Source organism: Apus apus, chromosome 7 (assembly GCF_020740795.1).
Source record: "Apus apus isolate bApuApu2 chromosome 7, bApuApu2.pri.cur, whole genome shotgun sequence".
NCBI lineage: Eukaryota > Metazoa > Chordata > Aves > Apodiformes > Apodidae > Apus > Apus apus.
The window spans coordinates 16,806,868-16,819,709 of NC_067288.1; the positions used below are offsets into that span (position 1 = coordinate 16,806,868).

Consider the following 12,842-nt stretch of genomic DNA (forward strand, 5'->3'; position numbering starts at 1 on the left):
AATTTGCCTGTCTCGTTTTTTACTTCATCTCTGCAATTTAGGCATTCTAAATCAGTTTTGATATTTTAATTTAAAGGCTGATAATTGTATTAAATACACATATTTTATAGTGGTCATATAATACATGTCATTCAAGTTTCAAATCAGTATTTTAACCACATTACCATAAATGGTTGGATGCCAGCAAACACAGCTAATAGTTCTGTCCTTGAGATAATGCAGATCTGTAAATGATTGGTATGCTTTAAGAGAAATATCTGGCTTGCCACCAGAACTGCTTTCATCTTCTGCTAGGGCCTTCCAGTCATCAAAAAAAGCATTCATAATTTCATTTTGCTGCAATGCAATTTCCATGCTGTTTTGTGAAAAGAACAGTTAGCACTTTCAATAATTCAGATGTGATTACTCAGTAGTAGCATCACAAATATTGCTGCAGAGACTGCTTTTGTTTTAGACAAAATTATGATCACAGTATTAAAAAAAGAAAGTATTAATTCCTCAGTGATGTATCACTGTAAGGAAACCCTCTTCTATTCAAATATAAACAACTAATTGTACTAAGAATTTAGCTCTGTGTGGACCAGGTACAATGAAATGTCCAATTCTTGTGCAAAAATGTCAGTAAGTGGTACTTGTCCTATGACTAAGGGCTGTAGGACAGCACTTTTGCTCTTCTGCATAAGCCTCTGCTTGAGTGAGCAGTATTTCAAACATCAACTTTACAGCTTGTTTGAAAAGATGTATCAGTTTAACAGTTCTAATATCTATTTAAACAGTCATATTTATATGACATAGACCATGTTACTTTTCAGAAACAAATGTTAATCTTTGTTAATATTAAAATAACAAGCAAGAGAGGAAAAAAAATATACACAAACTAAAAAAATCAGTATTTGACCAGACCAACGGCCCACTCAGAGGAGAGTTCTTGCTTTTTCTGTTATTTCAGGTAGCCTTGAATGTGCATTGGTGCAGTAAATTTACCTTAGACATACTGATGTAAGAAAACCTTTCATCTTCTCAGATGTCAGACTCTCTTCTTTCTCTTCATTTGACAACTCTCTAGGAAAATACTGCATGGCTGCATTTTTTTGATAAGTCCTAACCAGTTGGAATAAAATTTGAACTTGAGTAAGTACAGAAACAATTTCAAAGACAGAAACCCATGTAATGTGCAAAATTAAAAACTAAGTATATTCCCTTTCTCCATAAACTCTTTGGAAAAGAGTGAGAGAAGAAAGATGGAAACAGAGCATTCAGTTCTGCTCTCTTAATCAGTTTGTAACTGAGGAACTCCAGAAGAGTTAATTTCCATAGCTTTGGGTGAGACAGAAACAGTGCGTAGCTTAATAACTAAGCTGGTAAATGTTTTCTTGCACTTACCAGTTTGTCTGAGTAGTAGCTTCTCTTACTTTTGGAACCATTTGTGTGCCCACATCTTTTTCAAGTATTTTATTACTGAAAGTTTTGTCTTGATAGGACGGGCAGTAAACATAGCTGTCTTTTTCTTGCGAAGCATTCTTGTCAGTAAATGTAATTGGTGCTCCAAACTTCCTGCGTGCTCGAGAAATCATAAACTTAATCTGAAAAGAGATATTTCTGTAGTTGGCAGAGAAGAAAGTTGTTGGAAAGTTTGTTCTTTAAAATTACAGTGTTCATATAATTGTAGAACTAGGTCTGTTGATGATTTTTGTGCTGAGTTTACTACGTTTCTGCATTTTGAAATTCTGAAGTGCTCATATAAATAACCTATGTAAATAATAGAAGACAGGTTTGTATTTCCAAAACAAGAAGTTGCCTTTAGGTTATGTTTTGGATTATTGCTAGTAGGTTAAGAGAACTAGAATTTTGTATTGAAGCAATATCAACACTGCACCTTTAATAAGGGATTGATTTGTAGGTCTTACATAATACTGCATTGGACTTCCAAGACCTAACTTTCAACCATTCCCTCTTAGTGCAATTCTTAACTTGGGTATTTCAGCTTCCCTTGCAGTGCCTAATGAGAGAAAAGTAGCCTAAAGATGATCCAGAAGAACTTGAGTGAGAAGTTTCCTTAGAAGTAGGAAGTAGAAGTAGAGAAGTAGGAAGGAAGAAGAGATCTGGCTTGGCAGGCGCTTGAGGCTAGAGAGGTGTTGCTTGGATTCCTAGCCAGGTACTTTTGCCCAGTACCTCCCACAGAACTGGAAAGGAATGTAGGCTGAGAACACTTCTGAGTGGGCCTTGCCAGCAAAGTAGAATACAGAATACTTCAGACTATGAATGTGGGTTAAATTTAGTGACTGTGAATTAACTTTATACCAAGCAGACATCTTTTTACATATAAGCAAGATATCCAGTTGCTGAGAACTAACAAACTTACCCTGAACAGGGATTTAGGTAATACCACTAGAAATCACTGATGAACAGTTAAATGCATGGAGATGCTCCACATGTCACATGTTAGGTGACAGCTGTGAGTGGCTTTATTTTTTCGAGGTATAATATTCTTGGTATAATATGTAGGTAGAGTTAATCAAATAGGTCATTCTGTAAAGTCAGCTTACAATAACCTGTAGTATTTGTTTATTATTAATACTTATTCCAAGGTAGAGAGCCCTTAAAAGTCTTGCATGCTACTTATGTGCCATCCATATAATGAACCAGAGTTCATTTGGCACCATGGAAACAGAACTAAGTCCTAAGAATATAATTACAATGAATTAACTTGTAACCTGGCCAGATAGTAAACTGAGCAAAAGTGATAGTGATGCTGATGACCAGACAGATGATCAGGACTTCTGAATGTCCAGCTGAAGAAATAGATAACATCCAGTAGAGTTTCACATGCCTTATTTACAGGATTTAAAGAGAACACAGTTGTTAAAAAAAAAAAAAAGTTTGTGCAACAGCCAGTTTTTGTTCAAAGTTTAGATAGTTCTCTCTCCTTTTTAGTTTTCTTGAAAGACCCTAAGACAAACTATAATTGCCACTTCCAATTGTCAGAAGTTTTTTTTTTAAAGGAACTTAAAATAAATTAAGTTTTGTTATATTGACTTGATTGAGTAACATCTGTTGATTCTGACCTTTTTAACAGTGTCTTTAACAGATTCTTCTTCAACTTCCTTTTCACTGCCAAGGGAAACCCAAGGTTTGGAGACAGGAGGCTTGTAAGGAGGGACTTCCAGAGTTCCCTCTTTATTTTCTTCTTCTTCTGCAGTTTCTGGAGGCTGTGATGTCAAACAATGCAAAATAGTGTTTTTAAAAAAAATTAGTTTCTGAAATGTAAGTATGAACTAGGAACACAGTTTTCAGTCTTTATTTGCACGTTCTTTACCTCTGTTGCAATGCAGGAAGTGTGGCCATGCAGTGCCCTGGGTACAACTGGGATAGGTCTCAGTCATTCATTGGTGCATTAGAATTTTCCAATAAATGTTACAAATTTAATAACTAACTTCTAAAGAGAGACTTCAGTCTTGAAAGCAAATCACTGTTATATAAAAATGTTACTTTTTTAAATGCTTGGAATTGCAATTGGCTTTATAATTTTTACTTCTTCTGATGCTGGGTGACATACTCATGTTGAAAAATTATATAATCTGCCCATAAACCTTCTCCTATAATACAGTGCACAAGGGGAAATCTTCTCTGTATCTAGAGTTATTTAGTACTCAAAAACATGTTAAAGTATGATTTGAAGAATATATATATTACATTATATATAGAAGTGTAAGTTGTCTTTGAAGATGTCCAATATATTTTATTTTTATGTCTTTCTTGGAAACCTGGGTCTTGGCAGATGAAAAGAACCTTTATGATAAAAATGAAGTGATGGGGGTTTTCCTGGCCTTCTGAAGTAAAATAGCAAAATTTAATTCAGTCTTTCCCTCTATAAAAGATTTTTCCAGTGATATACATTTTTCCATTATCAGATTAACCTTTGGAGAAACATTCTGGCATGCCAAGCACATCAGATGCTTATGAATACAGTACTGTTCCTGAAGTATATGTTTGAGACAAGATTCTGAAATATTCATTGACAGAAAAATCCTGTGGTATACTTGGATTTTCTTACCTTCAGAAGGTTTTCCTTTGCTTCCTCAGAAGCAACAAGGTAGAAGCTCTGTCCATATTGGAAATTTGCATCAAAAACTACCAAAAGTTCTTCTCCTGGATATTCCTATTTTAATTAAAACAATTAGAGAAAAACTGAAAGCAAATAACATCCAAAACAGACATAAGCCTGTGACTGGAAAAGCCACCACCAGTGTAAATTCAGTACCTTTGGTTAATCTTGTGGTCTTTACAGAGAATTTAACATGCTAATTGAAAAGAACAGATGGATTTTATTTTATAATAAGTCTGGGATACAACAAACCTTTTCATACAGAGAATAAACAGAAAAGAAACTGTTTTAATGATTCTCAGAGAGAAGCCATGAGTTAGGGGAAGCCAAAATCAAAATTAGTAACATTTATGTTACTTGTAGCTTATTTTCACACCTAAAGTTAGTAGAAAAAAAATGTTCATGGTGAGCCATGAGAAACCTTGAGTTGACAGTGGCCCATGACCTATAGCCTTCGGGTATTGCAGCATGGCTGTATTTACACAGTCAAAACAAGGACAGACCTTATTGTTAGGAGAATACTGGGAGCATTAAGTCTGAAAGTGAGAACAAAATAAGCTACATACTAGGACAACTTTTTTGACTGGGTGGAAATCAGAAATTGCAGCTCTTGTTTTCATGTCCTGAATTATGTCCTCTTTTTTAATAAGTTTGAAACAATTTTCTTCTGTGACATCTTCATCAATTCGGCAATTAAAAATTTCTTGGGTCTTTGTAGTGAAAACTAAAGGAAAGATTTCTGGGTGGCCTATGAAAGAAAGCAAAATTGCATGATAAACAAATTCAGAGTGTTGTTTAAACATCAATATATACCTTAATAACTGTGGGTCTTTACCATTTCCTAACAGAGTGCCTTGGAATCTCTCAGCTTAGTTTTTGGTATTTTGGAAGGCATGAAATACAAATTATATTACATTTTGTTAATCTTGGAAAAGACTCTACCTAACATTTCTTACTCAATGAATGTTATTTCTAGAATGAGCTTTTTTTCCCACCTCTTGATCAACAGGTGATTAAGACTTTTAGGGAAGAGTCATTAGTGGACTGTTTTTAATACATTAGGGACAGAACTGTATGGCTCTGGTTTAAGAGAGCCCTTGAATTAATACACTCTGCTGTGTTAAGCCAATGTTTAATCTTAAACAAGGCTTCAGAACCATCCCAAATATAGATGCTTTTCTAATTTTGGGCTCTCATCTTCCTCTCATCCAGTTCAGAGTGCAGTTGAGTCTATTTCTCAACTAATAGGTAGACTAAGGCAAGGTCCCTAATATCCAAGTTGGAAAGGACACTTTATTTTCAATCTGCTGGAGAATTGTCCTGGTTTGAGCCAGGATGGAGCCAATTTTATTTTTACAGGTTTGGTTTTTTTTTTTCTTCAGTGAACTGTCTCTTAAGCAGTGCATAAGTTTTCCAGCTAGTGGACTGATAACACTGAAATGCTTTTAAGTATTGCTGAGAGACCAAGGACACTTTGCCCTGGTTGTTGGATTTGCCACTTCAGACACTTCTAAAGCAGAAGACTCGTATCTGCAACCCTCCCATAGGGAGGAGCAAACTAGACAGACGGCAGAAGTGACCCACCAAAGTATTCCATCCATATATTCATGTAGGTCTCCATATAAGGTCAGGGATCATGGAAATCAAGCTCCTTCTTCCCTTTTTTTCGGTTTATGGCTGGCATCTGGGGAGGACTCCATCTATCCATCTCCTTTGATCCCTAGGCCAGTGCGTTCCTGCCCCTCATACCTCCCTGCTCTGCTCTCTCTCCAGCAGCTCCGGGACATTTCGGAACTGCTTGCAGCTCAGGAGATGCCCTGGGAGTTGCTGGGGGTAGGTGATAGGGGTTTTGTACATTCCTACACATACTTGTATATATTTGTACATATTTTATTTTATCATTAGTATATAATTAAAGCTGTCTGGTTTAGTTTTCAATCTAGATACTCTCTCTCCTTATTCCCTCTCTCTCTCTCTCTCTCTCTCTCTCTCTCCCCTTTCCCTACCTGAGGAGGGGATCAAGAGCATTGTTCTCATTGGTTTAATTGCAGATCCTGAGTCAAACCATGACAATAAATTATATATAGTTGTTGTTTTCTATGCACATGACCTCTCTTAGGTTAATTCGTATTAATTCAGACCAAGATAGCTATTTCTTGTCATAGCTCTGGCACTGTTACCTTCACTCTTTCTAGTGAGGCTGGGTGCAGGTAGGTGACCCAATGACTGTGCTTTGCAAGCACTTGGTCTGAAGATGTTATCCAGTGTCTGTCAGCTGTATGCACATGACACTGGTCCTCCTTCCCAATGACATGTTCTGCCTTCTGGCTTACACATCAGATACAACTAATTGAGATCACCACAGGCCCAGCTAGTTCGATCTTGCTGCCTAAGAGACTCTGCCTTTGCCGAACTGGCTGGTGCTGCAGGACTTGGCTGCCATAGTAAGAGCATGTTTCCTGAAGGCCACTATACTTTTGTCTGAGAAGGCTACTAGGTGTTCACTTTGGTCATTTTTCTGATAAACTGGAAAGTGGAAAAGATTTAGGGACATGTATAAATGAAATTTCTAAGTACTTGAAAGGGGCTGGCTTTTGTGATAATAGCTGAGACTTTCTATCATTGTTGTTTTGTTCTGTTTTCTTAGTTTGAGTTACTTAATATTTTATCTGGCTTCCCAGAACCTGTGGTATTTTTCTCTTTCTGTGTGCCTTTATTGAAGTTGATGTATCTAAAATGATGATACTGACCAGCTGGCTCAGCATGTTTTGAGAAGCCATCCCTAACGTAAGCCAACAAGAACTGACAAAACAATAAATCCTTCTTAATCTCTGTCATCCAGGAAGCTAAATCTCTGTGCGAGCCTATCACATAATACATCATGTTTGATGAAGCTGACATTTATCCTTTAAAATCTTTCAGTGCTGCTCCTCCACTGCACCTGCTCTGCTATAGTCATCACTAAAATTAATGATGTGTATGATGCTTCTGGCGTATCCTGCACTAAACCAAGTATGATTTCCTTGGCATTCACTAGGTATTTTGTAACATACACAATCCATTTATAGCATGCACAGTCTGTTAGTTCACTTTCTTCACAAGTTGTAGTCAATATTGAATGACTTATCTTTTTGATATCTCAGAGATTTCTGGGACTTCTGTGTGGAACAGCACAGAAAAACTTTACATTTTGATATATTGGAGAAAAAAAAATAATAAAAAAATAGACTTCCTTTTGCAAATTAAATTTTCTAAGGATAGAAACAGAATGGAAACCAAGAACTGTGCACTAAAATGGAATGCAGTTTCCATCCTCTGCAGTGCACAGAGGACTGAATGGACAGGAGAGCAAAGAAACAAAAACATTTGTACATATCACAGTCCTCAGAGTCGGTTATGTGGCTAGTGCACTTAGGAGGGCTAGAACCTAGAGATAATTGATAATCATAATTTGCAGATTCTTATGGGAATTTTTTTCAGAAGACTATTCCCATGGCTCAAATAAATTTAAATCTGAACAATTGCATTTTGATACATCAGAAATTCTAAACAGGAGTAACTGTTGTTTATTCAATATGTGTATATGGTGTTATTTTTTAAAATGCTGAATCATACATACAGCCTTGTCTACAAATGCTAATGCTAAAAAAATATTTTCAGAGATGTAGGTTTCAATATCCAATGAAACAATATAAGCATGCTTTAAAGTTAAGCAAAAATGCAATAGACCACTATGAAAGGGGGCAGATAGTCTATTAGTCTATTAATAGTCTATTTTCTTCACTATTGCTATAAGTTAAAAACAAAGTAATGATCAGAATTAAAATATGTACATATTTTAGTCTAAAAGAATAGATTTCTATATTGCAGAATTCAGTATTGTAACAGATGTAACAGATTGTAACTGTGCTGTAGGATCTGTATTATATATTCAATATTCTAACATAAAGAGCTGGACTTCTCACTATTATGAGCATGTTTATTGAATGCTGCTTTCCAGAACAAGTACATAGCATCTAGTGAGAGGCTTCACATTGTGTTCTAATGGTAAATTGTACCCATATAATTTGTAACAGTCTACAGCTCCTAGTGTGATAAGAATGTCACAAAGGACCAAAAGTCTCTAAGAGCAGTGAAGAGTACTCACACTAAGGAGTTACCGTGCATGCAGTTTAAATCTTCACAGAGTCTGTACAAGGTGGCGTTTTTTTCCTGCTTTTAGCAACAAGTTTCTGGCAAGTTTAGGCTTTAGGGCTTCCAACTTTATTTGCCACTAGGTGGAAGTAGACTTCTCTTTTACTGTCAAAACTAAGTGGCTCCAGGAACACCGTAAATAGAATTTTAAAAGGAAGACTCTCATCATCCGAGAGATCACTTATTGTCCATTTTAATTAATTGCAGCTTACCCATTTCGGTGAAGCTAATGAGGCAGCAATTTTCACTTCCACCCATGTGCTCACAGGGTTATGTAGGAAGACAAGTGATTTATGGTTTCTTTAAAAATTACCTGGTTTATTTGCCACATTATGGTTTAGCTTTTAGCAATAAAAGCTGTACTGTTAAAAGCTAATTAAGAAGATAACCTTTTGGTTATCTTTGGGGCTGTTCTTGTAAAGTGTAGATAAATTTTACACTGCTATAAATTTAAGTTATATCCATAGAAGCTGCACAAATAAGGTCAGAAGAAAAATCTAACTAAAGATGTGGGAGAAAAAAATAAAATGATTTGGTGTTTAAGATAAAAGCATGTATTTCAATTCGATTAATGACATGCTTTAGCTCGTAACTGTGGCCACACTTAAAATGGCATTTTTCATGCTCATAAGCCAAGAGAAGTGCTTGGTGATGCTTAGGTGGCAAATTATTTTTTCTACAAAGCAAAAGACATCACTCATTGTCTCTTGAGAACTGTGATTAAACAGTCAAGTGGTCTGCTACAATACTCTCACCAAATTCAATGATTTGACAAAGGTCAGAGATTTAAAAAAAAAGGAAAAACATTTTCTTTCAATTGCTATTACTAAATGCAAACATTTTGCACTCTGTAATTCTGTTGTAATGCTCTTTATTTCCCTTGATCTTAGCTCCTCTCCACTCAAGATACAAATATATTCTACAAACCCATAGCTGTTTCAGCATTCCTTGCTGCCTGCTACTCAGTGTGGTGCTGCAATCCCTACTGTAATGGTTGCATTTCTTCATAGTTTTCTAATTCTTCCCATTTGTAAAAAAATCTTTCCTTTTTATTCCCTGGCATTAGTAACATTGAAGCATCAAATGGTTAAAGTATCCCAAAACTGTTACTTTGAAGGTCAGTCATGGGCACTTACCTATACTGGCCATAGAAAGATCAGCTTCATCTTCTTCTGAAATACAATGACATGATGTTATCAGTAATTTTTCATCCTAACAAAATAGCTATAAACATACAGTCCTTCCTTGTTAGGGGAATATTTTAAATCTCTATGTACATTTAAAACTGAACTGTGAAGAGGAAAAAACCCTAATTTCTACTCATGTCAAATGTTACACAAGAAATGAGAGAAACCTTTTAAAATAGGCCAGTACCTTAAGGAGTTGTTAACCCATTTTGAAACTATGGAGATTTAAAACAATTTTATTTTGAGCAGGTAGTCTACATGAGGGAAGCCATGGGAAATCTGTCATCTTGTGGCGCACTCTGCAGTTTCCATGGTTGAAAGTGCACTGAATGCTAAGTGGCAGCACCTGCCTGGGGCAGTTAACGTGGTGTCCTGTGCAGAGGAGATAAAGGCAATGCTCCCAGCCCCAGGCAGGAGCAGAGGTTAGTCCCCTCTGCCAGCAGAGCAGTGGGCAGGCTGGCCCTGGGGTGGCTTCCTTCAGCTCCTGAGAGAGGGGCTGCAAACCTCACAGCCAGGTAGGACAGGGTGAGATTAGCACTGATGTGCAGAGTATTCTCTGCAGCGCAACAGCTATTAATCAACTGGGAGGGAAATGGTAAATAAAACACAAAAGCAACTTCAGGAAGGTAGCTGTCATGGCAGAAAAAAATCCTTGAAACAAAACAAAACCTAAGCAAGAGCATGTTCCCACCTTTTCTGAGAATGTGCATGAACCGTTGGAAAAGATATTTGTATATAGGAAAGGCTCGTTAGCTTTACACTTCATTAATTATACACTTTTATAAATGACATGCATGAGGTTGTAGCTCAGCACATCTGGGGGGGGGGGGGGGGGGGCGGGGCGGGGAAAGCACTGCAAAATTAAATTGTGAACTTTGGTATATTTTCCAGCTCAGTTGTTGCACCTTTACTGTGTGATCCTGAGCACCTGAAATTCTGCTTCTGGGCCACCTCTCTCTGCCTGATGTTCTCTCCCTGGGTTGTTGGCTTTTGTGAATCTGCCCAATTAATATATACTAAGCCTTCCAGTTTCCCATTCAATACTGTTACTTTGACAGAACAAACTATTAAACTTAAACTACTGTTAGTTCCATATATTGGTTATAAACCCATAATCAGTAATTGTAGAGCTCTCATTTACATAAAATAGCATATTCTAATATATCTCATGTTCACATGAAAGCCTGGGTACAAAATAATTAAGGTAGCTGTCATGTGAGACCAGATTAGTGCTTGTTTCATTGCTGCTGTACCTTACATACCAAGCTGTGTTTCTTTTCCTTTTGAGGATTTATTGGATTTGGTTTTGCCTTTCTGTTTCTTTGCCGAGGCCTTGCCGGATGCGAGTTTTTTTGGCATTTTTTCACTTTTATCTAGAGAAAGATAAATATATGCAATAAACTTTAAACAGATGATGGACTGCACAATGTATGAGTGAAAATTTGGTTCATGACTTCATGTAGTTTATAATTGTAGTAGCATTTTCATATGCAGCCAAAGAAATGTTCCACAGTTTAAAATCAGAAGCTGAATTTTGATATGTAATAGATAGAAACACTTCTCCTATCCAGGATGATTCAGTATGGAAACTGATTATCCAAAATAGTGAAAGGTTAAACTAGGAGAGGGGTTTCCCTTACAGAAAGCTAAGGACCTGAGCTACAGTGGGGAAAGTGCAGGTAAAAATTATTTTGTTATAAATATTTGTCTCTCTGTCCTTAAGTGTAAATTATTACTCAACTCCACAAAGCATTCCTGTGCTTTTCTACTTCCAGTTCATTTTTCAGTGTAACTCTGTGGAGGACAAACTTGGAAAGATGTTGTCTGCATAATCACATGGAGCAATCACACAGCTGGAGATGATACTGTGTAGAGAGGGCTACTCTTGTTTCCCTCACTCTCCTCCTTCCCAATATCTAGAATAAGGATGAGAACAGCAGTGTAGAAAAGGCTCAGTTCCGTCGCAAAGATGGAAGTTCACTGCAGCCTGCCCGCTGTACAGACCAGCCAGCACCATCCTGTGGAAGGTACGCACATAACAGCCGATGGAACAACTAAATCGGGATGGTCCAAACTCTGTTAGAAGTATTGAAAATTGAATGTTACTATAGAGCAGCTAGAGGCACTTAACTGGGATAAGAATAATGGGACTCTCTGTTTGTGTCCTCCCTCTTCTATGTTCCCACTTTTTTTTTTTTTTAAGACTGTAAACTGACTGGGAGATAAACCATTTTTCAAATGTCCACAAAGCACCTACAGTATTTGGATGCTATTATATTCTTAACACTAACAAGAGGAAAGCAGATGTACTTACAGGACAGAAAGAGATGGCACCTTCAAGAACTGTGTCATGATATAACTATTTCTGATAAACTCTTAAAGGAGCCATGGCCTGTCTGCCTGCACATGGGAACAGCCTATTTACTGTCAAGATGAAGGTGAAAAAGTGAGTTTATAAAATGTTCTATCTTGAGACTTTCCCAGTGAAAGGCCTAAAATAGTGTCAATGCTAAACACTCACTGTGTCTTTGCAATTTCAGTGGTTATCCTGGCTTTGGGATGGTCCTTCATTCCCAGACTATTTGGTTCTCAAATACTCCAGAAACAAGCAATATAATTTTAGCTTCCAATCTGAATTTTAGTTTGGAGATGGCCACTGATAGCAAGATATAGGTCATGAATTATAGCCTGGTGGTATAGCCTGGGTTTGGAATCTATGTTCACTTCCCATGAATGGGCAAATTTTACTGTTGTCTATAATGGGAGCAGCATCTGACACTCATATTACAGTTATGCATTTTTATTTTTCACTCCAATCAAAATAGAAGTCTACTCTATATATCTTCAGGCTCTTTGTCACAGTGAATCTTGCAGACCACAGGTGACAAGCTGCAACCATGGGGTGTTAGTGAATTTCTCTGTTGTTTGATCATTATGGCAAACACAGCCCCTACCATTAACCCACCTGCAGAACTGTAGCAATTTAATCTTCTACTTTTCCCAAAAAGGAATGATACCAACGCAAATACAGATTAATGTTTGAGAATTCTTAAACTTTTGCATTGCAAGGGATGATGTTTTTGGAAGATTAAAAGACATCACAAGTCATGTATAATGAAATTAAAGAGGAAGTTAGGAGTTTTTTCTGCCCTCACTCTTAGTCTTTTTGCCAAATACAGGACTACAGGCACTGACATCTCTAACATTCAATATATTCTCCCACTTATAATCTTTCAGAGGAGCCTCTACACTGAGCAGTATGCTTAGCTTATAGTTCTAAAACACTGAAGGCTATCTAAAAGTGCATGCTAATCCAGATGGTTAAAAGAGAATGATTTTCACTGATTTGAAGCAAA

The 12,842-nt window shown here is 36.9% G+C and overlaps 1 protein-coding gene across 10 annotated transcripts in view; it reads right to left on the bottom strand.

The window, feature by feature from the left end:
* Positions 1-12,842, bottom strand: part of DNAI3 (dynein axonemal intermediate chain 3) — a 28,899-nt gene that overhangs the window by 12,678 nt on the left and 3,379 nt on the right. For 8 of the 10 annotated variants that reach the window (XM_051625007.1, XM_051625000.1, XM_051625006.1 and 5 more), the window contains exons 2-9: positions 10,749-10,859; positions 9,436-9,471; positions 4,672-4,853; positions 4,055-4,159; positions 3,066-3,209; positions 1,384-1,583; positions 985-1,101; positions 165-355 (exon numbers count right to left, since the gene is read on the bottom strand). In XM_051625007.1, coding sequence (XP_051480967.1) covers positions 165-355; positions 985-1,101; positions 1,384-1,583; positions 3,066-3,209; positions 4,055-4,159; positions 4,672-4,853; positions 9,436-9,471; positions 10,749-10,845 — 1,072 coding nt within the window. In that variant the 5' untranslated portion in view covers positions 10,846-10,859. The remainder of the gene's footprint in view (positions 1-164; positions 356-984; positions 1,102-1,383; positions 1,584-3,065; positions 3,210-4,054; positions 4,160-4,671; positions 4,854-9,435; positions 9,472-10,748; positions 10,860-12,842) is intronic. The other 2 variants (XM_051624999.1, XM_051625002.1) reach the window with 2 other exon arrangements.